This window comes from Balaenoptera acutorostrata, chromosome 11 (genome assembly GCF_949987535.1).
Source record: "Balaenoptera acutorostrata chromosome 11, mBalAcu1.1, whole genome shotgun sequence".
In the NCBI taxonomy this organism is placed as follows: domain Eukaryota; kingdom Metazoa; phylum Chordata; class Mammalia; order Artiodactyla; family Balaenopteridae; genus Balaenoptera; species Balaenoptera acutorostrata.
Window position 1 is genome coordinate 63984085 of NC_080074.1, and position 23931 is coordinate 64008015.

The following is a 23931-nucleotide window of genomic DNA, read 5'->3' on the forward strand; positions in this document are numbered from 1 at the left end:
ATACTAGAGGCAAAAGATTGGGGGCTAGGATTTAAGGACTGGGAAGAAGAAAGAACAGAATCTAGGTGGCCCAATGTCTAGACTTGTTGGTTCTCCCTCCCCCAGAAAAATCTAGTGAGGAAGTCCCACATGGGGAAACATGAGCAGTGAAACTTGGAAACAAATACACCCAGATACTGAGGGCAGTAAGATGCACCTTAGTGTAAGAAGGCTCCTTGGAGGAGGGGAGTTTCAGGTAAGAATTTGAGAGAGAAAGGGAACATGGCTTGCTTAGCAAGAATATAAGGGAAACACTTTGAAGAGGAAAAGATAGACAGTGAGGGTGAGTAGCAAACAGGAAGCAGACTGCCCAGGCCATGTTTCTGCTACAATCAGATGGCACTACAGGAATATGACTATGGCTCTTCTGATTGTGAAAGGGAGAGAGAGGCCTGAGGCAGAGGAGGCTGGCAGGCAGCATCTGCTCATCCTCCAGATATTGGGCGATAAGAGCACAGTCTCAGATGACGGTTTTGAAAGTGGAGAGGAAGAGGAGGATCCAGGAGGCAGAGAATGAATCAGCAGGACTTGGGCGTGGGCATGGAGTGAACCTGATGTTGAAAACTGTTTAGAAACTCCGTGCCTGGGAGTAGGGCAGGGCCAAGAGTTGTTTCCAGGATCTCGACACTACTGGCAGCAGTTGGGAAGGCTGGCTAGCTTAGGGGGCAGGGCACAGACACTGAGTTCAGGGTGTGGCACGTTGAGTATCCAGTAGCCCTAGGCAGAAGTCCGACAGCCAGGAGCACTCTGTGCGGTGAGGACAGAAGGGAAAACTTCAGTTCTGTCCTCACCATCACCTGCCCACCAATCTGGAGACCAGCGCAAGCCTTCAGGAATACCCCTCCTGTTAAACTCCCCCATCCGTTCCCCTTCCTCTGACAATCAAAGGATGACAAGACTCAATCCAAGTTCTCTTTTTTGCCTTCTCTCAAACCCAGCCTGATTTTCACCAGGGTTCCTAGATAATTAGGGAATCCCAGCTCCTGCCCACCTGGGGTCCTTCTTTATCCCTGGATTCCGAGGAGTCTCAAGGCTCAGTTTGAGATAGTTGCACATCCCTGCCTCACCTGGCAGGGCCTGGAGGTCCTCCAGTAACAAAAACCTGTGAGCTGTTGAACTTCCTGCTTGGTCACATATTTTGATTTTCAGTGACTTTTACAAACTTGGAATAAATCAAGAAATATTTACTGAGCACCTACTATATGCCAAGCATATTCTAGGTGTACAGTGTGAGTAAAGTTGGGTTGGGTTTTTCAATGGAAAATATGTTTGGGTAACTAAAGCTTAAAATATTATGCAAACAAAACATAAACCTACATCTGCCAGGGAGAAAACCTGACAGACTAGCTACTGAAATAACTTTCAGTGCATCTTTCTGGGAAAATAACCGCGTACTACAGCTTTCGTCTTGGGGGAAAGCTGAAGTGTCTTGAAAAGTGTAATTATGGAGAAAAGTGAAAACCTCCCAGCATTCTGTAATTCAAAGGGTCAGAGGTGGGAGGAGGAGTTTGGAGCAGATAGTTTGCTACTTTGTTCACAGCATGAGAACAGAGGAAGTGAAATGCAGGCAGGGTTTGATGTCGAGAAAGTGCTGGCAGGGAAGAAAGGGAGAATCATTTGTCCAAAACAGCCTCTTGGCTCCCTCCCCCCAACCAGTAGCTTGAAATTGACCTGTCCCCCCCCCCGCCCCCCCCAGCGTGGTATTAACTCCTCCACACACATGCTCCCAGTGAGAGCGGCAACAGTCATCACTTTTCAAAGAATAAACCTGTAATTGAGCGGTAGTCTGACTAACCTGAGCAAACATCCCTGTTGGTGGTGTTGCCACTGCTAACTTCCTGGCCCCCACGTCTCCAGGAGGTCAGCAGCTCCACTGATTAAACAGAAAGAAACTTTGTTACAAAGAGGCCACCTGGCCAGCAAGAGCACTTCTGGGTAGCTAACCCCAGCTTTCACAAAAGCTGAAACTTTACCTGGGACTTTGATTTGCGGCATCTTTAAAGCATTTGTAGTCCTAGGTGGGAGTTGGAGGAGGGCAAGCCCCGGGGGGGGGGGGGGGGGTGGGAGGAGGGGGGAGGGGAAGAGGGAGGGGTAGAGGCTGGGGGGTTGTCTATGAGTGGAATTGGGAGGCTCTGGAAAACTGCCCTGCCCCAGGCTCAGGAGAGCCAAACCTGGTCCCCAAACTCCCCAGGTGACCTCCAAGGGGGAGGTAAGAGAGTGGAAGCAGAGCAGTGGCCTGGGAGTTGGGAGAGCTGTGAGCTGTGTGACACAAGAGAAGTCACCTAACCACTCTGGCCTCACTGTCAAATGAGAGTACTGGACTCAGACAGACCTAGTGTAAGTGCCACGCTGGTGTGTAACAACAGAACATCATGTAACTCACATGCTTGTTGGCATAAGTGCATTCAAAACATCATTTAGTGAAGCCAGCCCTCACCCTTGTAGCTTTAAAGGGGTCATGTTAACCCCACTGGCCTCATCTCATTTAACAAGAGTTTATGGAATACCTGCTACATACCAACCTTGTGCTAGACTTTACAAGTGATTAAAAAGGTGAAAATAACCTGTCCTCTCTGGTCCAGGAGTTCACAAAGGTGTGAGAGAGGACAGACTGTGATAAGGCCAAAGTAGAAGTATAAACCCAGGCCACAGCAGTGAAAGTGCCGAGTCCTAACCACTGGACCACCAGGGAATTCCCTTAGAAAAGTTGTACACTTTAATCGCATAAGAGGTATGAATTCTACAAACTAACAAAAAACATCATTTGAAAATGTAATAATTTAAATTTCTTTTACCTATGTGAATTTTGAATAACAAATTTTTCATTTTAGTTTTGTATCAGGAAATGTTTATCATCTTCAATGGACAGAGACAAACATTAAAATAAAATTTTATTCAAAATTCATAAAAATAAGGTGAAAGAAATTTAAATAAAACTTTCAAATGATGTGCTTTGTAACTCTAGCATTTATACTTCTGAAGTTATTAAAGCTTAAAACCATACTAGGACTTTCAGTACACTCTATATACGTATTTATAATAACTGAAATGAAATTTGAACGAAACAATACTTTCCCATGTTACATGTGATGTAATGGCAGTTGGTATTTTCTTTTTTGTTCTAGTCTAGTCTAATCTTTTTCTTTTTTTAATACATTTATTATTTTTTTTAATTTTTAATTTTTTTACTTTTGGCTGCGTAGGGTCTTCGTTGCTACACCCAGGCTTTGCGGCGAGCAGGAGCTACTCTTCGTTGCAGTGCGCAGGCTTCTCATTGCGGTGGCTTCTCCTGTTGCGGAGCATGGGCTCTAGGCGTGTGGGCTTCAGTAGTTCTGGCCCGCAGGCTCAGTAGTTGTGGCTCACGGGCTCTAGAGCACAGGCTCAGTAGTTGTGACACACGGGCCTAGTTGCTCCATGGCATGTGGGATCTTCCCAGACCAGGGCTTGAACCCATGACCCCTGCATTGGCAGGCGGATTCTTAACCACTGCGCCACCAGGGAAGCCCTAGTCTGACCTTTTAAAGAATTTTTTTTTTTATGCTGACTTGCAACACTTTAAATTTATTTCACAATCCTATAATGAGTTGCAGTCAACAGTTTGATAGACAATGCACTGGGTGAAGCCTTAGTTCCCTTATACCAGGGACAGAAGGTAAATTTGTGTTCTGACTGGTGAGGCCAAGAAAACAGGTCCAATTTGTTCAGCCTAGGAAATCTTCCTAGAATAAGAGAATTTCTGGCATCATCTCACTACTAAAACCCGAGATGGTCTGATGTGTTGCAGTCCCAAGGGTGGTTGGAGGAAAAAGAGTTGGGAATGAACACTCAGCAGCAGCAGGTGGGGAATGAGTGGGTGAGGGCCGATGGGCATACTTGCCAGTGGACCTGGTGGCCAGCCTGAAGGTGAGGGAGCTACACTGCGGGGAGGACCATGTGAAGCCCTGCTCTTGACAAAGGACTATGTACAATAGGGGCTATTTCTTCCCCAAGGCTGGTGACCTCCCGGACCTTGCCAGCCACACTTCTGGGAATCATCTCTTACGCAGAGAGCAGGAATCCTTAAACCCAAAGTCTTCTGGCTTCCATCGGATTATGTGTCCATTCTAAGGGACTCTTTCCCATCTCTCACATGCTGAGCAAACAAACCAGAGACCGCGTCCCTTACTGCCAAGGCTAATCACAGGTGTCTTGTTTCATTTCAGGATGTGGTTAGTACCTTGAGGAACTGCAGACACCAGAGAGAAAGCCTTAGACAGCCAGGTTGGATCGAGAGAGCAGATGCCTGGGAAGCGCTCAATTTAACCCCAAGTCTCTCTCCAGGAGGGAAAAAAAGGAACAAAGGGAAACCACACTGCAAGGGACTACAAGGCAATGCCAGGATGAGGGAGTTGGAGTGACCTGGGTGATTCTGTGTGAGTCAGTCAGGGAGGCCTTCCTGGAAGAGGTGAGTCTTAAGCACTTGGCAACAGCTGGTAACTCAGCTTTCCAGGCATACCTCGTTTTATTGTGCTTTGCTTTATTTTGCTTCACAGATACTGCGGGGTTTTTTTGCACGTTGAAGGTTTGTGGCAACCCTGTGTTGAGCAAGTCTGTCCCTGCCATTTTCCCAACAGCGTTATTTTTTAATTAAGATTTTTTCCTTTTTCTTTGACGTAATGCTATTGCACACTTAATAGACTACAGTATGGTATAAACATAACTTTTATATGCACTGGGAAATCAAAAAATTGTGTGACTCACTTTCTCGCAGTGGTCTGAAACTGAACCCACAATATCTCCGAGATATGCCTGTACCACGCCTTTGTTTGTAACTGTGCTCCCTCTTTCTTGCTGGAGTGGAAGGTAGACAAAGTATCAGGGAAGATGCAGCCGCAGGATGGTTTGACACTGTCATGGCGAACACTTCCCCATTCTGCGGCCCTCAGTCTTCGCTTAGCTGAGGCAGTTGCAGGACTGATGAGGTGTCAGTGTCGGGCAGAACCCTTTGTGCCGGCCCAGCAACCCCTGGGGCAGGACACCGCCTCTACACTGAATCTCCATTTCCCCCTTGAAGCCTTCTTCAAGCCCACAGGGAACTCTACCGTTGTCAACTTGTCTGTGCTATTCTTCAGTTCTAATTTTATTGATTTTTGAATAGGTAATGTAGTCAGGGTTCAAAGTGCAAAAGGGTATTCAGTGAAACATCTTTTTCCTACTCCTGTCCCCTCCCTGGACGGGTGCTACCTGAACCGGGTGCTACCGGTTCTTGTTCCCTAACTAGATTTTAAAATCCCATGGGGAGAGGGATGGGCTCACACCTCTCTGTGTCTGTGTCCCAGCTGGGATGAATTGTCCCACCCCATCACCCAAGGGAGTTTTCCTAACACGATATCTTCCCTCCTCATCCGTACTGCTACTATCTGGGGTCAGACCCCCAAGCTCCTCTTAACTGGGCATCCAGCTGCCAGTCAGGTCCATCTCCTGGACACGTTCCACCAGCTGTCATACGACTCTTCCTGTAATGCTGGGCTCCCACTAATCCTTTACTGCTCCCCATACCTCAGGTCAAGGGCAAACTCCTTGCCATGATGACTTGGTTTCAGCCACCTCTCCAGACCCATCATTTGCTGCTCCCATCAGGCTTCATACTCCCACCAAACCAAACTACTTGGAATTCTCTGATGGGCCATGCTGTCTCCTGCCTCTAGGGCTTTCTATGTGCTGTTCCCTCTGCCTGAAATGTGCTCACCTCACTGGCCAACTCCTACTTGTGGGTTAGTTAGTGTTCAGCCCAAGCTTCTCCCCCAAGGGACTTCACAAACACCACCCTCCCCCACTGGCTGACTTGACTTCATCCTGTCTCCTTCAACCCCCGAGGGTGCCTCTCTCATTCTGTCTTCTCACTGGGCGATCTCTATTTAAAATTTGACTCCCCCAATTGACTGTACGGAAGACTGGGCTTGCTCATCTCTGTATCTCCTCCATCTGACAGAGAACCTGGCATGAAGCAGGAACTCAGTCAATACTGGCACAATGAACAAATCTCTTCTGTCTCCCAGACAACACCTAATATAAAATAGACACTCAAAGAGATTTGATTTGATTTGATTTTTGCTGCTGCTTCTGCTGCTGCATCTCATGTTTTAAAGGAAAACGACCTGTCTCCCCCCCGCCCAAAGTGACCCCTGTTCCGCCTTGATATCATGACAGCCACGTGTGCCCCAAGTGGATCCAAGTAACTCAGAACACCAGGCTTCTCCATAGGCAGCAGCTTGTGTGTTTAAATAACAGCGCAGCTCAGCTGGGGTTACTTATAAGTACGACAGAGTAAGGAGTGTGGCTCTGGCCAAGGACCAGGTGTTTAAGGATAATTCCTGGGAAACTGAGAAGGGATTTATTAATGATAATAATAGAACTAATTGAAGGCTGAGTCTGTGCCAGACACTCTGCCGAGTATTTTACATACATTATTTCCGATTTAATCCTTCCCACCACCCTGTGGGTTAGGTATTAGTTACCCCCACTTTATAGATGAGGAAGTTGAGGCTTAGATTAAATCATATACCCAAGGGTCACACAGCTGCTACTGATAAAAACTAACACTTTTAGAGCACTTACTGGATGCAGAGACTGCTAAGCTTTTTCCATGAATTGTTTCATTGAACTTAGTGCTTACAACAAACAACCCTAGGAAGTAGGTGCTGTTATTATTAGAAGCGGCAGATCCAGAATTTGTGCCCAGGTTTGTTGCCACCAATGTCTAGTCCTTAACCCCTGAGCCTTATACTTGCAGAGCTGTGTACAGAAAGTTTTACAATCACTATTCCTCTGAGGTCTGGGACCACGTACGTGGGGGTAGATGCTGGGAACATGTTCCTGCCAGAAGGTGCTATCATTAGAATCTTAGATTTTAAAAAAGATTGTTTTTATTAAATATGAGCAGATACAGAAGAATATTTATAAAATATGTGTAGGGTACAAAGAAGAGCAGTGCCACCAGCAACCACCATCCACTATTTTTTTTAATATTTATTTAGGCTGCTCAGGGTCTTAGTTGCGGCACTCGGGATCTTTTTTAGTCGCAGCATGCAGGAACTTGTTTAGTTGCGGCATGAGGGATCTTTAGTTACGGATGCAGACTTCTTAGCTGCAGCATGTATGCAGGATCTAGTTCCCTGACCAGCGATCGAACCTGGGCCCCCTACATTGGGAGCGAGGAGTCTTACCCACCGGATCACCAGGGAAGTCCCGCCACCATCCACTTTAAAAAAAAATCACTTCACTTTGAAGTCCCCTGTATGCCTTTATTCCCATATCTTTCCTCCCTCTTCAGAAACTTTGGTTTCACTGTTTCTTTAGTTTTCTTTATATGTAGCTCTACCACATATTCTTTTGTTTGTTTGTTTGTTTTTGGCCACTCCTCTCGGCTTGCAGGAATCTTGGTTCCCCGACTAGGAATTGAACCCAGGCCCACGGCAGTGAAATCGCGGAGTCCTAACCACTGGACCACCAGGGAAGTCCCACACATATTCATTTTTGTATTCATAAAACATGTGTTGCTTAGTTTTATGTGTTTTTAAATTTTTTATAAATGGAATCATACTGGATGTATCTTTTTTTTTCCAACATCTTTATTGGAGTATAACTGCTTTACAATGGTGTGTTAGTTTCTGCTGCGTGACAAAGTGAATCAGCTGTACATATACATATATCCCCATATCCCCTCCCTCTTCCGTCCCCCTCCCATCCTCCCTATCCCACCCCTCTAGGTGGTCACAAAGCACCGAGCTGATCTCCCTGTGCTATGCGGCTGCTTCCCACTAGCTATCTATTTTACATTTGGTAATGTATATATGTCAGTGCCACTCTCTCACTTCATCCCAGCTTACCCTTCCCCCTCCCCGTGTCCTCAAGTCCATTCTCTACGTCTGCGTCTTTATTCCTGTCTTGCCCCTAGGTTCTTCAGAACCTTTTTTATTTGTTTGTTTAGATTCCATATATATGTGTTAGCATGCGGTACTTGTTTTTCTCTTTCTGACTTGCTTCACTCTGTATGACAGACTCTAGGTCCATCCACCTCACTACAAATAACTCAATTTCATTTCTTTTTATGGCCGAGTAATATTCCATTGTATAAGTGTGCCACATCTTCTTTATCCTTTCATCTGTCGATGGACACTTAGGTTGCTTCCATGTCCTGGCTGTTGTAAATAGTGCTGCAAAAAATATGGAACGTTTCACAAATTTGCGTGTCATCCTTGCACAGGGGCCATGCTAACCTTCTCTGTATCATTCCAATTTTAGTATATGTGCTGCAGAAGCGAGCACTGGATGTATCTTTCTGCAACGTGATTTTTTTCACTCACATTGCATCCAAGTTGTGGCTTGTAGAAGTGGTTCATTCTTTGTCACTGCTGTGCAGTCCTCTGTGCTGTGGATATTTCACGCTATTTACTCATTATAACGCTGACAGACATTTGGATTGTTTCTGATTTTTGCCTTTTTCGTCAGTGCTGCTAGAAACGTTCTTGTGCATGCCTCCTGGCATATGTGCGCCAGAGTTTATCTGGGATATAAAACCAGGAGAGGAATTGTGGGGTCATAGGGTATGTACGTTTTAAATTTTTCTAGAGAATGCCAAATTGTTTCTCAAAGTGGTTAAGTTGATTAAATCTCTTCATGTAGAGTTTCAGTGTTCCAATTATTCTAGATCCATGAATGTCAGAATCTTAGGGCAGAAAAGAAACAGAGTCCATTTTCCTCATTTTCTGGACGGAGGAAATTTAGGTGCAGGAAAGTGACGTGACTGGGCTAAGGTGATGTCACCATTCAGCAGCAGAGCCTGGACGCGAACCCCGAATCCCCCAACTCCCTCCCCACCACTGCCTTGGCTCATTTCTCTCTCTCATCCCCCGCTTCTCAGGCCGAGGCCCCAGGGTGTGGCCACCACGACCCATCAGGCTATTTCCAGGGCCGGGCCAGTGCTTGGAGCTGACCCAGCCGGGGTTCCCATTGGTTCCCGAGGATGAGGCTACTCCGCAGACGCCACATGGCCGTGCGCCTGGCCATGGCGGGCAGCGCCTTCGTGCTCTTCCTCTTCATCCTGCAGAGGGATGTCAGCGGCAGGGAGCAGGCCACAGAGAAACCATGGCTGAAGTCCTTGGTGAGCCAGAAGGATCATGTCCTGGACCTCATGCTGGGGGCCGTGCACAACCTTAGGGATTCAATGCCCAGGTTCCAGATCAGGGCTCCGGAACCCCAGCAGACACTGGCCTCCACAAACCGGACCTGCCTCCCCGAGTTCTATGCCCCAGCTGAGCTGAAGCCCTTCTGGGAACGGCCACCACAGGACCCCAATGGCCCGGGGGCAGATGGGAAAGCATTTCAGAAGAAACAGTGGACGCCCCAGGAGACCCAGGAAAAGAAAGAGGGCTATAAGAAGCACTGCTTCAATGCCTTTGCCAGTGACCGCATCTCCCTGCAGAGGGCCCTGGGGCCGGACACTCGACCCCCTGAGTAAGTGGCGCTGTGTCCTGGGGTGAGGCCAGGGCTCTGCCAAAGGCATGGCTGGTATGGCCATGGGCACGGGCTGAGTGCCAGGTAAAGGGCTGACAGGGATTTTAGAGTATGGGCAAGGATTTCCTCTAAGGCCTCACTTTTCCTAATCAATTGCCCTTATCCCAGGGCACAAAAGATTTTGTATCTTTTGATACAAAAAGATTTTGTATCCTCACGTCAAAGATTTTGTGTGGGGTTCATATTATGGTCAGGCCAGAGGCTCAGGGAGACCTGTGAGAGTGAAACACGATTGTGAAGGTGACAGGGTACAGAAAAAGGAACTCTGTCCGGGCCGGGACCAGACCTGGCCTAGGGGTGACTGGGAAGGCCTGACTGCAGGCCACATATTCGGTGGCCTTGTCCCATGCTGAGGCCTGCCCCAGAGACCGCAGGACTCCGCTGCTGAGCTCTTGGCAAAGGGCATTTCCCAACAGCAGCCCTGGTGGTCAAGATTATCCCCACACCTCCTGGTTTCTTTCAGTGAAGACTCACAGGGCCAAGAATTCATTCCAATCTTTATTTGAAGCTGTTTGTACTTTCAATCCCGGGCAATGAACCAGTTCTTAGATCTTTGAGCCGTAGCCACTTCAGTCTGTGTTCATACTGTCCTCATGTCAAAGATTTTGTGTCTTTCTCCTGTAGACTTTGTCATTCCCAACTCAAGAGTAATACCCTTTTTGACCTTTTCTCACATGGCAGTTCCCGTCCTCAAGTTCATGATTTTTTAGGACTTTGAACCTGGGGTTCCTCAGACTAGGACCAAGTATTGGAGGCCTAGAACATGGGACCACCCCAAGCTATCAGGGCTCCTAGCAGGGAAGGGCGGTGGGCGTGAGGGCAGCCAGTGGAGGAACTCTGGGAGTCTCCTCTGGAAGGCCCCTGAGAAATCTCTCTGATCAGCAGAGGGGGTTAAGAAAGGGCATCAGGGGACTTCCCTGGTGGCGCAGTGGTTAAGACTCCACGCTCCCAATGCAGAGGGCCTGGGTTTGATCCCTGGTCAGGGAACTATATCCCGCATGCATGCCGCAATTAAGAGTTCACATGCCACAACTAAGGAGCCTGCCTGCTGCACCAAGGAGCCCATGTGCCACAACTAAGGAGCCCACAAGCCGCAACTAAGACCTGTTGCAACAAAATAAATGAATAAAATAAATATTTTTTTAAAAAAACTATAATGATTAAAAAAAAAAAAGGGGCATTAGGCCACATGACTCCTTGAGATCCAGCATTCACACATTCCTGCCCCCAGCCGAGATGGCGTGTCAGAGAGGGTGGCAGTGTGGCCAGTGCCACAGAGTGGCTGGAGTGGATGAGGATAGAGAAAAGGTCACAGGAAATTGTTTGTGATAATAGTATCAGATTCCAGGGAATTCATGAGGAAATGGATCAGAGAGAAACTGTACATTGTAAAGAGAAAAGCCTTTTCCTCTCATTGAGTGTGGAGATTGTATTCACTTTTCTCAGATGTCAGAGTTGCCTTTTATTACTTCCCCTCTGGGACCTCTGGATTGGATTACACTTTATGCAGCACACATATCACTGAGGAAGAGAGAGTCAGCCCTGGGAACTCCTAGAGCAGATGAGAGAAGTGAGGGGGATGCCCTTGGCATCACCGCTGGGGCACCGAGCCAGCTCTGGGGGAGACAGGTCTTGGAGTGGGTTGGTTAGGACCTGTGCAGAGGCTCAGAGTAGGTGGCAAATAGCGGGGAAGCTGGAAACAGGGAGCAGCTATTCCCAGCTCCAATGGGGAATGGAGGCTGGGGGATCCAAGGAGCGAAGGATGGTTATAGGAATCTGTGGACTGAGCCCTCCCTACCCCCGGAACTCCCAGGGACCTGGAGAGCTGTATCTACACGTTCATCCTTGCAGATGTGTCGACCAGAAGTTCCGGCGCTGCCCCCCACTGCCTGCCACCAGCGTCATCATTGTGTTCCACAACGAGGCCTGGTCCACGCTGCTGCGGACGGTGTACAGTGTCCTGCACACCACCCCAGCCATCCTGCTGAAGGAGATCATTCTGGTGGATGATGCCAGCACGGAAGGTGAGGCTAGGGGGCCCCCCAAGGAGAGGCCTGGGGTCTCCCCGGTATTCTGTGAAAGAGGGCAGGTGCTCCTGAGGGAACAGGCACTGCCTCACGGCCTGTTGTCTGGCATCACAGTTCATCATAGAGGCTAGGAGCAGGAAGAAGGCCGGTGGGGGCCAGGGGGCAGGTAGACCACATTTCTAGAGCCCAAGCTTCATTCACATTTTTACCCCCAAAGCTCCCAAAGCTTAGCAGTTCTGGCTTCAAGGACTCGCTTAGAGCTGCCAAGCCCAACCCCAAGTTAGAAATGCCGGGAGAGGTCAGGGCAGGGCAGAGGGTGGGGACAACCTTCCCTCTGTTTCCTACCTGCCGGACCATTCCTTTGCTCTTGAAGATTGCACCTCAGAAGCCCTTTGCTATAGTTGGTAATAGACAAGTGAGGTTGCTCGCCAAACTTCCACCATTCAAAGCAATTCCAGAAACATCTACGGAGTACTTTGTGCCTGGCACTGACTTAGGCATAGGGGATAGTATGACAAATGACAAATGAGGGACTTCCCTGGCGGTCCAGTGGTTAAGACTCCACGCCTCCAATGCAGGGGGCGCAGGTTCGATCCCTGGTCAGGGAACTAAGATCCCACATGCCACGTGGCCAAAAGAAAAGACAAATGACAAATGAGACAGATCTCGCCCTGAGTAGGCTGACAGCCCTCGTAGTCAGATGACTGCTAACAACACCAACCACAATGGTGTGGCCTGCAACACACCCCAACGGACGTGAAAGGGCATGGACTTGAGAGTCTGACACCCAGGAACTCAAGTCCCAGCTCTGACTCTTCCTAGCTCTGTGACCTTGGGCAAGACACTTAGCCTCTCTGAGCCTCAGTCCCCTTTTCTAAAAATGAAGACAGTGGTGGCCGAGGGCTCAGAGATAGGTGGTAAATGAGATCATTCATGCGCTGCAGAGCACTTAGTCTCGAGTAAGAGCTCCGTGTGCATTAGTTTCATTTTATTCTTTGTATGGGAGGTGTTATTTCTGTGTGGCATGGTTGGGGCGGTCCCCCATGGAGGCCGGATTAGAGCGGCGCCTGAAAGCCCGAGTGTTTAGGGAGAGAAGAGGTGTTGAAGGGCAGTCCCGGAAGAGAGAACAGCATCAGCAGAGCCCTAGAGACATCAGTGTGTCTGTGCTGTGGGAAATGATGTTGAATGAAATCCATGCCATGCTGAAAGTATTTATTTGGGGGGGAAAATAAAACGAGGTATCATTGAAGGTGCTTAAGCTGGAGAGTGACCTCATCTCAGAAGGATGGCAGCTTTGGGGTGGGTAATGGTCAGGAAGAGAGGAAGAGAACCCCGAGTCCAGGGGGGATGTTCATAAATCACTTGAGCATGGGATGCCGGGCCCAGAACTAGGAAAGGGACTGCGGGACCCATGCCTCGGTAGACTGGGGTCCTCCAGGAGCTGAGCCCTCCTCCCAGGTGGCACATGGGGGCTGGGGCTCTCCCGGGTTGGCTTCCTGTGCCCACGCTCCCGTATTGAGGGCAGGAACTGTGCGGCCCCTCCAGTGGAGCTGCTGATGCCCCCTCCTCTCCCCCAGCCCCCTCCTGCCCTCTGGGTAAGAGGACTAGGTCCGGGGAGGGCAGTGGGAGGAGGAGCTGAGTATGGGCACTGTTGAGTCCATTTCTTCAGGGAGCTCCCATTTCCCCGGGAAGGACAGACACCTAGCAGCACTTACAAAGCAAAAGCAGACAAGTATCAGCGATGCAGTGAAAGGGTCTGGTGGCTAAGGAGCAGAGAGATTAGCTTCTGGAAAGGGGGGGGCAGAGTTTGGCGAGAGGGTTGGGGCTTGAGAATGGCCTCCAGGGAATCTCAGTAGCAGTAGATTGGTTGTAAGGAGTGGGAACCAATGTATCAGCTGCCCTTCCTCTCAAACTGGGCTCTCTCATTACCTTTCTCCCCACAACCCTGAGCGGCCCATCCCTCAGAAGCTTCTTCCCTTGAATCCTATGTGGTGGAAGTTCTAAACAGTTTCAACTTGTCACTCAGAATTGTGTACATCCCTAAGGCACAGTTGGGCAGTTCCTCTGACCAGGCCAGCCAGTGACATAGTGCCAGGCTGCCACGGACAGCTTTGAAAGGGCAGAGTGGCCTGTGCCTAGTAGGGTGGGCTTGGCAAAGAGCCAGTCCCTCTCAGGCCACCAGACCTGTTCCCGTTCCTTCTGGTGGCCTCTCCCTTGTTGCCCTGGACTCTCTCATACAGCCAACTCCAGCATCTCGGAATCACCTGCCTGAAAAACCGAAACCAGCCATTCTTAGTTTCCTGCGTCCTGGCCTCCTTAGACACTCTGTTAAAAGCTATGCCCCTCTCTCTAGAACAGTGCACAACTGCCACAAGTGTGCACACACCCACATTTGTGCATGTAATTCCAGGGAATTTGTGGACCCCGGGATAAACCACCCTACCTTGAGGGCTTTGGGACTCTAGAGATACTTTCAGCCATGTTCAGTTCAGCAAAAAAAGAAAAATACCCTCAGATCCATGGTCAGAAATCTCTGCAGTCCATGGTGGGATAAAATTTCCCACACCTTTGACCGTTTGATCAGATCACCCGGCTCTCATTATACACACACACAAACAATGGCTGTGTCTGCTGAAATTCGATGTCTTTGCTCTCTGTCGTCCTATCCAGGTGCCCGGCAGCACGGTTTGACCACAAGTGTACGGGCGTTTGATACTGGGGGGCTTGTATCAGAAAGAGGCCCTGTGCCAGGCTGGGGAACTTTTTCTTTCCCACTTCACAGTCCGTCCCCAGACACAGACTTCCCTCCTGCGTGGCCAGGTCAGCAGCCGAGGTCCACTCGTGGTCTGGCACATTCCACAAGCTCCTAAAAACTGGCCCCCCCAAGCCTGTCAGTCTACCATGCCCCAAACAGGGCAACCCCTTGTCCAAAGCCCTGCCCTGCCCTTGGCAGGGAGGCTGAGTAGGAGAACCTACGCCTCCCTCCTGCGCACTTTGGATTAGCCCAAAGGAGAGGAGGGGCAACCCTAAAGTCAGGAAACACACTGTGAGAAACGCAGGGGAGGAGACATTGGGAGCACTTTGGATTAGCCCACGATTTCCCCCACTGCCATCTCCCCTGGCTGGTCAGAACTGAAGTGAGTGGCAGTTCCTCTTGTGGCCCCCTCAACTCCCAAGAGACACCAGTAATGCAAGTCAGGAGTTATTCAAAGCCCCCAATTCTAGTTGAATTACAACTTCCAGTGTCTATTCTAACAGGTAAAGTTGCTTCATTACTGCTATCTCTTACCTCTGTCCTTGTTTTATAATATAGGAAGATGTCTCTGTAGTAACTCTATGTCCTGGATTTTCTAGGAAAGTTTCCATTCAATATTTTCTTCCCCATAAAGAAATTCTGCTATTCCCACATGTCAGTTTCACCTGCCAGTTTAATCCTCATGCTTGGAGATGGAAAGAGGCCGATAATGAGTCTTGATTTGGGTTCGAAAATATAGCCCAGTGTCTAAATGTTCCATCTGGGCAGGAGGATTGTAGAATACGCCCAAAGGGTGTTAACACTCGTTCCTTTCTCCTCTTCTCCTTGCAAAAGGATTGATCAAGAAAAATTTCCCCATTGCAGTTCGATTTGAGGCTGGATAGAGTATAGATGGGCATGAAATGAAAACAGCATAAAACGAGAGAGGGAAAGTTAAGAGAGGAAGTCCTCCCTACAGGAAAGGCTTTCTGTTTTGTTTTTCTTTTCTAGATTTTTCAGCAGCCAAAGAAGAGGGGGAGAGTCCACAAGAGAAGCATAAATAAAGGCAGTTCACTGATGTGCTTAATAAGTGTTTATCACTTACCTACTGAGCACCAGACCCTGGGCAGGCTCCAGGGGTATAACAGTGAACAGTTGAACAAGGTGTCTGTCTTTTTAGAGCTTACTTTTTTAATGGGAAAGACAGAAAATAAATAATTGCAGATAATAAGTGCTATGAAGAAATTAAATTAGAAGAAAAATAAGAATGCAGGTGATGGGCTACTCAGTAATTAGGCAGCTTTTTTAGTCAGAGTAGCCAAGAAAGGCTACTCTGAGTGCTCCCCACAAAGGGAACAGCCAGCGCAAAGGCCCTGAGGCTTAGTGTGTTAATGGGGCAGAAATAAGGCCAGGATGGCTGCAGAGAAGTGAGCAAGGAAGCAGAAACAGCACTGGTACAAAGTGAGTTTACAAAGGTGAGCAGAACTGAATCACAAGACCTTTTTAAGCAATAGTGTTTGGATTTTTGAATGTGTGTGGTAAAATATACATAAAATTTACCATCTTAACCGGTTTTAAGTGTACCATTCAGTGGCATTAAATACATTCTCATTGTTGTGAAACCATCACCGGAACTCTTTCATCTTCCCAAATTGAAACTCTATGCCCATTAAACAATAACTCCCCATTCCTTAGCCCCCCAACCCCTGGCAACCCCCATTCCACTTTCTGTCTATGAATTTGACTACTGGAGGTACCTTGTGTAGGTGGTATCACTACAGTATGTGACCTTTTGTGTCTGGCTTATTTCGCTTAGCATAATGTCTTCAAGGTTCATCCATGTTGTCACATGTCAGAATTTGCTTCCTTTTTAAGGCTGAGTATGCCATTGTTTGTGTAGATCACATTTGTTTATTCATTCATCCACCCATGGACATTTGGATCGTTTCCACATTTTTGACTATTGTGAATAACGCTGCTATCAACATGGCTGTACAAATATTTTTTTGAGTCCCTGCTTTCAATTATTTTGGCTGTATACCCAGAAGTGGAATTACTGGATCATATGGTAGTTCTTTGTTTAATTTTTTGAGGAACCATCATACTGTTTGGGTTCGTTTTGGTTTTTTTTTTTATAAATTTATTTATTTATTTATTTATTGGCTGCATTGGGTCTTCGTTGCTGTGCACGGGCTTTCTCTAGTTGCGTTGAGCTGGGGCTACTCTTTGTTGTGGTTCGCTGGCTTCTCATTGCAGTGGCTTCTCTTGTTGTGGAGCACAGGCTCTAGGCATGCGGGCTTCAGTAGTTGTGGCACATGGGCTCAGTAGTTGTGGCTCGTGGGCTCTAGCGCGCAGGCTCAGTAGTTGTGGCACACAGGCTTAGTTGCTCCGCGACATGTGGGATCTTCCCGGACCAGGGCTCAAACCCGTGTCTCCTGCATTGGTAGGCGGATTCTTAACCACTGCGCCACCAGGGAAGTCCCCTGGGTTCGTTTTTTAAGTGCAGTTTTAAACCACCGTAGTGACATGATGTGATTTATGGTTTTAAGAGAGAACTCACCGTGGCTGCTGTGTCACAAGTAGATTGGGAAGAGGAGTGTAGAGTAGAGGCCGGGAGACCAGTTAAGACATGATTGCTGCAGTGACGGTGGGGATGGAGAGAGAGAACTGGCCATATATGCTGAAGGACTGTTTGTGGAAGGGGAGAATCCAGCACGATTCCTAGTTTAGAGCAGCTGGAGGGATGCTGGTACCATGTATTTACATGGGGGGAGGCTGGGAGGGCAGGTAGGGAAGAAATCTGGGGCTCCGTTTCAGGCGTGTTAGGTTTGTGGTTTTGTTAGACATCCAAGTGAAGATGGCAAGGCCAGGAAAAAAGGCCCAGGAGCATCTGCATATAGATGGTATTTCAAACATGGGACTGAGTAAGGCATGTGTGTGGGAGGTCACAGGAGTCTCATAGACTCCAGTCGTGAGGAATGAAGCCGGGCTGGGGTGGTGTGGTGTTGAACCTAAATGAGGAGGCTCTCGTCTGGGGGACATAAGGGAGAATGGTTGGGCCCGTCTGTCTTTCCACACTCGGCTCTGCTGTACTCAGCTCTTGGGTTTATGTCCAGTGGGTCCAGGGAGGGGCATGACTTAGGAGAGCTATCTCACCCCCATCAGAGGGCCTGAGGCTCACGCTCAGAATTCCCAGGTCCCGCCTAGACACCCGAGATTGGAGGGAAGGCGTGGGAGAAGGGCTCTGTAGAGCTCAGGCTGCCCTAACGTTCACAGCTCAATGCTTGGTGAGCTCTTACCACAAAACCCACTTCCTATGATGTTTTGTCCCTGTGTTATCTCCACCACCATGAACTTCCTGTAAGCACAGTTATGTTCTCAGGGGAAACGTCCGCCGTCAGCCGCGCCGAAAAGGTAAGACCTCCCGCACAGGGATCCTCCCACCTCCCTGTTAGAGCCAGCACTCGGGGCTGTACTTGGAGGATGGGCCTAGGAGCTCCGTGAAGGCAGGACCCAGACCCCGGCCCTCCCTGCCCAGGATAGCGGCTGGCACCTGGCAGCGTGTTCACAGGTGTTTGCTAAGTGAGTGCTGGGCTGAAGCTGCCAAATGAGGCTAATTTTGACTTATAAACATTGGGGACAATACTCCCTATTTCATAGCGCCTTAATCTTCACAGAGAAGATTAAATAAGAAAGTCAACATGGAAGCACCTAGTTCCATGAGTGGCACATAGTAGTGCTCAAGTATTTGGGCACTGTGTGTGTGTGTGTGTGTGTGTGTGTGTGTGTTTGTGAGTGTGTCAAAGTAGAGAGAGAGTGACTTCCCTGGCGGTCCAGTGCTTAAGAGTCCGAGTTTCCACTGCAGGGGGCCCGGGTTCGATCCCTGGTGGGGGAACTAAGATCCCGCATTCTACACGGTGTGGCCAAAAAGAAAAACAAAACGAGTAGCGCGAGAGATCAATCGCGCCCTCACAAAACTGACTTCGGACCCCAGTTTGTGTGACACTGCGTTGAGAGCGAGACCTAAGCTCTGGGCCGATCCCACAGCCCTCAAGAGAAAGGACACAGTCAGCCGTCACACCTGCCCCGCGCCGCCACTTCTGAAACCATAGGCAACTCCATTCTGCACAGCGGGGAACAGAACAGTGGCACAGATAAACCAAAACAGCAGTTACTGAAACATCACTGAGATTTGGACTATGTTCCAAGGTGGATTGCTTCAGAATAGGGCTATATTTAATGCTCTGAGGATTTCCGACTAAATAACAGAGTCATGAAGTGAGCCCCCTCTCAGAAGGGGCTGGAGATCTCAGCACATACCCCTCCCTTCAAAGCGCTTTCCCCACCCCCTCCAATTCAGGATGGTTGCCCCTCCTGGAGACTCCCCTAGCCCTGCACCACCTCTGGCAGGTCACTCATCACCTACCCTGCCATCACCCATTCCCTGGGTGGCCGGGCTCACCACCGTGCCTGGCTCATGGAGGTGCTGGGTGCATGGTTTTTAAATTTAATTAAAAAGCCATTCAGCATCTTTTCATCTTCCTAAAGAATTCCATGTGCAGAGGAGGTAATAAAGAGGATTAGAGTAGGGACTTCCCTGGTGGCGCAGTGGTTAAGAATCCGCCTGCCTATGCAGGGTACACGGGTTCGAGCCCTGGTCCGGGAAGATCCCACATGCCATGGAGCAACTAAGCCCTTGCGCCACAACTACTGATGCCCACGTGCCACAACTACTGAGCCCACGTGCCACAACTACTGAAGCCCGCGCACCTAGAGCCCATGCTCCGCAACAAGAGAACCCACCGCAATGAGAAGCCCACGCACCACAATGAAGAGCAGCCCCTGCTTGCCGCAACTAGAGAAAGCCCGTGCGCAGCAACAAAGACCCAATGCAGCCAAAAATAACTAACTAACTAACTAAATAAATTTATTTTTAAAAAAAGAGGATTAGAGTAAGACTTCTTGCTGCTGCCCTAGAAGCCAGAAATCAACACTTGTGTCCACTCTACCTGTCAGACTTACTCTGAAGAGCCTGGGAGACAGGGACTCAGACAGGGAGAAATGACTGCCACAACCCCCAGGTGTGGAAAGGAGGGGAGGCCCGAGTCCCAGCTCTGAAAAGATGGGGGGCTGAGAGGGTGCGGAGACCAAGAGGGGCATCGGAAAGCCTTTGTCAGAAGTTGATACTTGATTTGAGACCAAAGAAATACAACTCTGAGGTTCTGTGTCAGACATCAGAGAAGGCGCCCCGGTAAGCAGACACAGGATGGGCCCAACAGAGCCGGTGGAATGTCCTGGCAAGGCGGCCACGGGCAATAGGACCACACATGGGACCTTCTCCTTCCACCGCCCCCCGCCCTCCTCCTTGGGCTTCTATGGAGTTGCTCAGCGCAGTGAGGGCAAGAGGGTTAAAATGCAGGCTTGCTGGAGGCCTGAGAGCGCCCAGACTTGGTGCACACGGGGGATTAGGTTTGCAACAAAGTGGTGAGCTGGCAACAATGACCCTGTCCCTTCCAGAGTACCTGAAGGAGCCGCTGGAGCAGTACGTGAAGCGGCTGCAGGTGGTGAAGGTGGTGCGGCAGGAGGAGCGGAAGGGGCTGATCACCGCCCGGCTGCTGGGAGCCAGCGTGGCCCAGGCGGAGGTGCTCACCTTCCTGGATGCCCACTGTGAGTAGAAGAGGGCCGGCCTGGCTCTGTCCCCCTTCCCTCCCTGGCAGAATGAAGAGCTGGGACCATGGCATCAGCAGAGCACCTTCCAGCTCTGCTGTCCCAGGATCGAAGCAGGCTTGGGACGCCCCTAGCTTCTTCCACCCCTTTCTCACCCCAGTGCCAAGGATGGTTATCCGGAGGCACACGCAGCCCTAAAACAACTGGTGACGCCACAGTTGCTGGGAGTGTGTTCTGGAGCCCCAGCCGTTCCTCCCTCCCCCCCACCATCTGAACCTTATTCTGAGCTCAGCCCCCCGGAGAGGCCTCCTGTCGCCACTGGGCACTGGTTGGCGTGGCACTTTCCTGCAGGGCCACATGGGGCCAGGAAAGCCTGCTTCTTGCCCCAAAACAAAACACTTCCCCACCATTGTCAGGGAAAGAAATGTTCCCTAAAAGCAGTGATACATATTCTGAGAAGCTATAGCCTTGGAGTCAGAAGCCCTAGATTTGCGTCCTGGCCCCGCCACTAACCAGGCCTCAGTTTTCTCTTCTGTCAAGTGGGGTGAGGAGGCCAACCTCACTCACCAACCAAATGAAGGCTAAATCAAGTCATACGTGCAGTTCATCGAAAATCCCAAAGGGATGGTTATTCTACAACTGGAGCTGAAGCATGAGGTGCAGAGATCCCTGGGAGAGGGGACACCCGCCTGTGAAACCCACACTTGGGTGGGGAGGGCCGACTGAGTGGATAGGCTACAGACCCTGAAGACACCCCTTCAGGGCCTTCCCTGTGCCTTTGGGTCCACCATGTTACTCCCCTGAGACCTCCATTCTCCCCTCCAAAGCCACCTCCACCTTTTTTGGGGGGAGAGGGCAGGTGTAGGAGGGTCCTGGGAGATCTCTGTCCACTCTCTGTGGCCGTGGAGCTTGCACGTGTTTCCCTGTCTACAGCTAGGGAGTGGGCGCTTGTCCTCCTGGGGCTCCCCACTGGCGGGGGGCACGGGCTCAGCTGTGGGCAGGACCCTGACTGATGTCTCCTGGTGCCGACCTGCAGGTGAGTGCTTCCATGGCTGGCTGGAGCCCCTCCTGGCTCGCATCGCCGAGGACGAGACGGTGGTGGTGAGCCCAAACATTGTCACTATTGACCTGAACACTTTTGAGTTCTCCAAGCCCGTCCAGAGGGGCCGAGTCCAGAGTCGTGGCAACTTTGACTGGAGCTTGACCTTCGGCTGGGAGACCATACCTTTACATGAGAAGCAGAGGCGCAAGGATGAGACCTACCCCATCAAGTAAGTACTGTAGCCTGGTGGGCCCACATCCTGGTCTCCATGGTCCCAGGGACCTGGGCCATCTCAGGTCAGCATTTATGAGGTGCTCTGTGAAGCACTTGACATATTTAATCGTCATCCCCTATGAGGTAGGTACTGTGATTAGCCTGGTTTGCAGGTGAGAACACTGAGGCTCCTGGTGATGAACAGTTGGCCTCAGACTATACACTAGAAAGTGGTGGAACAAGGGTGCCCATCCCGCCAATCTGGCCTCAAGCCCGTGCCGCCAACATGGCTCTGTCCTACCTCTCACCATAGCAGCTGACTCTCACTCACCACCTTCTGTGTGCCAGGCCCTGGGCTAAGGGCTTTCCACACCTGATCTCATTTATTCCTCCCTACATGTAGAAGGGTGTGACTGCTGCTTTCAGAGAGATGGAGGGGAGAGGCCATTGTAAAATAGCCATTATAATGAGAGGGGGTGGTGTGTGCACCCAGGTCACCGTCTTTGAAAAGACTGAGAACATATTAAAGGAACATAGACAAATGTCCTGCAGTTTACAGTGTGTTGCAGTTGCCCTGAACTTTTTCAGGAAAAGGGCTAGATAGCAGATATTTTAGGTTTTGCCAGCTACAAAAAATAATCCTTTCAAAATGTAAAAACCATTCTTTGCCAGAACCTTAGAAAGCCAGGCCAGCTTTGGCCCACAGGCCACAGTCTGCCAACCCCTGAGCTAGAGGGCAGATGCTGGAAAGTTTATCCATTGTTTGATGCCCAGCTGGGTTTGCCTTCCCCTCACACACCCACCCTGCCCTTCCCTCTCCAGATTGCCTGTTGCTGTTGTTAGAGACCACAGACGTCTCAGCTAAACCGAGTTGGGGAGTGACTTATATTAGAATACCCTTTACTTCTGGATTATCTGTGCCATTGCTTTCCTATACTGGCCAGGAAACTGAAGGGTCAACCAAATATATATACCAGGGATGGAGGGAAGCAGAGTTTGGGGATACGGTGAGCAGAGGTAAAAGGGAAGGCTTTCTCCCCATGCACGTGCCCAAATCCTAAGAAATGCTGCCCAGAGCCTCAGTAGAGAGGGCTCGGGTGGGCCACAGGAAGGAATCCCATGGATCCTGAACAGCCAGCTGCTCTGTGGCCTTTAGAAGGAGAAGAAGAAGCAGCAGAAGGGGGCAGAGGGGAAAGGAGAAGGCAGGAGAGAGAAAAGAAATTAGAATTCCCTGTAGACCCTCTGCTTGATTCATAGATGTCTTTTGTTTGAGATGTACGGCAACAAAGCCCCCTTCCCCCAAGCTGGGGGCCAGGCACACAGTGGCACCGTCAGGGAAAGGGCACCTGGTCCCCACCCATCACTGACGTCCCCCGCTCCGTTGTCCGAGGACCATACAACTGGAAGACAAAGCTCCAGCGTTTGAGGAATTAATTTGCTCCCTGGTCCAAATGCCCTGGTGGCGTGCAGGGCTTGCCTGAGGCACTTTGCATAGTACCCACCAGGAGGCCTGCAGGCAGCACCCTCCCTTCCTCCACTCCCAAAGTCAACGGGAGGCCAAGAGGAGAGGTGAGGACCCAGGGGACCCTAGGAAGCAGGCCAGGAAATGCAGAGTGTTCCCAGAGGTTGCCTGTTGGTTGTGGGTCTGCAGCGAAGTTCCCCGTGTAGAGTTTATCCTCAGAGATAATTTGTCAGTGGCTTCTTGGTCAGAGGGACCTCTCAAAGCCAAGAGACAGACCCAGGTCGGGGAAACCCTGAAGAAGTAGCAGGTTAGGGACTTCCCCAGTGGTGCAGTGGTTAAGAATCCACCTGCCAATGCAGGGGACACGGGTTCTATCCCTGATCCGGGAAGATCCCACATGCCGCGGAGCAACTAAGCCTGTGCGCCACGACTACTGAGCCTGTGCTCTAGAGCCCTCGAGCCACAACTGCTGAGCCCATGTGCCACAACTACTGAAGCCCATGCACCTAGAGCCCATGCTCCAGAACAAGAGAAGCCACTGCAACGCGAAGCCCGCGCACTGCAAGGAAGAGTAGCCCCCGCTCGTCGCAACTAGAGAGAGCCCGCACACAGCAACGAAGACCCAATGCAGCCCAAAACAAATAAATAAATAAAATTATTTTAAAAAAAGAAACAGCAGGTTAGTTCCAAAATGCTCATCTAGAATCCCAGGACTCTCTGAGGCTTTCCTGGCCTTACTTGGGCTGGCTTTGAACCCCTGGTAGAGGCCACAACCAGTGACAGAAAGCTTGCCTGAGCTTGAGGGTTTCCCAACCGAAATTCCTTCCAGAAAGTGGCTGCAGGACCCAACTTGAGGGCGACGAGAACAGCCATAGGGTAACACCAGGGTCCTGGGTAGTCGCCTTGACCAGGCAGTCCGGTGAACACTGATTGAGCCCCTGCTGTGTGTGAAGCACCTTGACCGGTTCTGGGCTGACAGAGAAGGTTTCTGCTTGGTTGTGCCACGTGGCGCCACCCGCTGAGGGCAGCAAAGCCCCGTCCAAGCCAGCCTGGCGCGGCACAAAGGCCAACAGCTAATGATCTGGGTGCACTCCTGCCCTGTCTCCCACCCCCGCCTTCAACCCTTAGCCCAGCCCCTCTCATGAGCAGCGTGGTATCTAAGTTCTAGATGTTTTTGTCAATTTATCTAGAC

General features: G+C 50.0%; 1 protein-coding gene and 1 non-coding gene across 2 annotated transcripts in view; one reads left to right on the forward strand and one right to left on the reverse strand.

Moving 5' to 3' along the window:
- The window catches only part of GALNT6 (polypeptide N-acetylgalactosaminyltransferase 6), a 34346-nt gene that overhangs the window by 2567 nt on the left and 7848 nt on the right, over positions 1 to 23931 (forward strand). The window contains exons 2-6 of the mRNA XM_007179374.2: positions 4242 to 4483; positions 8942 to 9534; positions 11446 to 11618; positions 19873 to 20022; positions 21059 to 21293. Of these exons, the coding sequence (XP_007179436.2) occupies positions 9044 to 9534; positions 11446 to 11618; positions 19873 to 20022; positions 21059 to 21293 (1049 nt within the window). The 5' untranslated portion in view covers positions 4242 to 4483; positions 8942 to 9043. The remainder of the gene's footprint in view (positions 1 to 4241; positions 4484 to 8941; positions 9535 to 11445; positions 11619 to 19872; positions 20023 to 21058; positions 21294 to 23931) is intronic.
- Positions 8240 to 8346, reverse strand: LOC114237638 (U6 spliceosomal RNA). Its single transcript, XR_003623178.1, has one exon. It is a non-coding gene; the product is annotated as a U6 spliceosomal RNA (small nuclear RNA).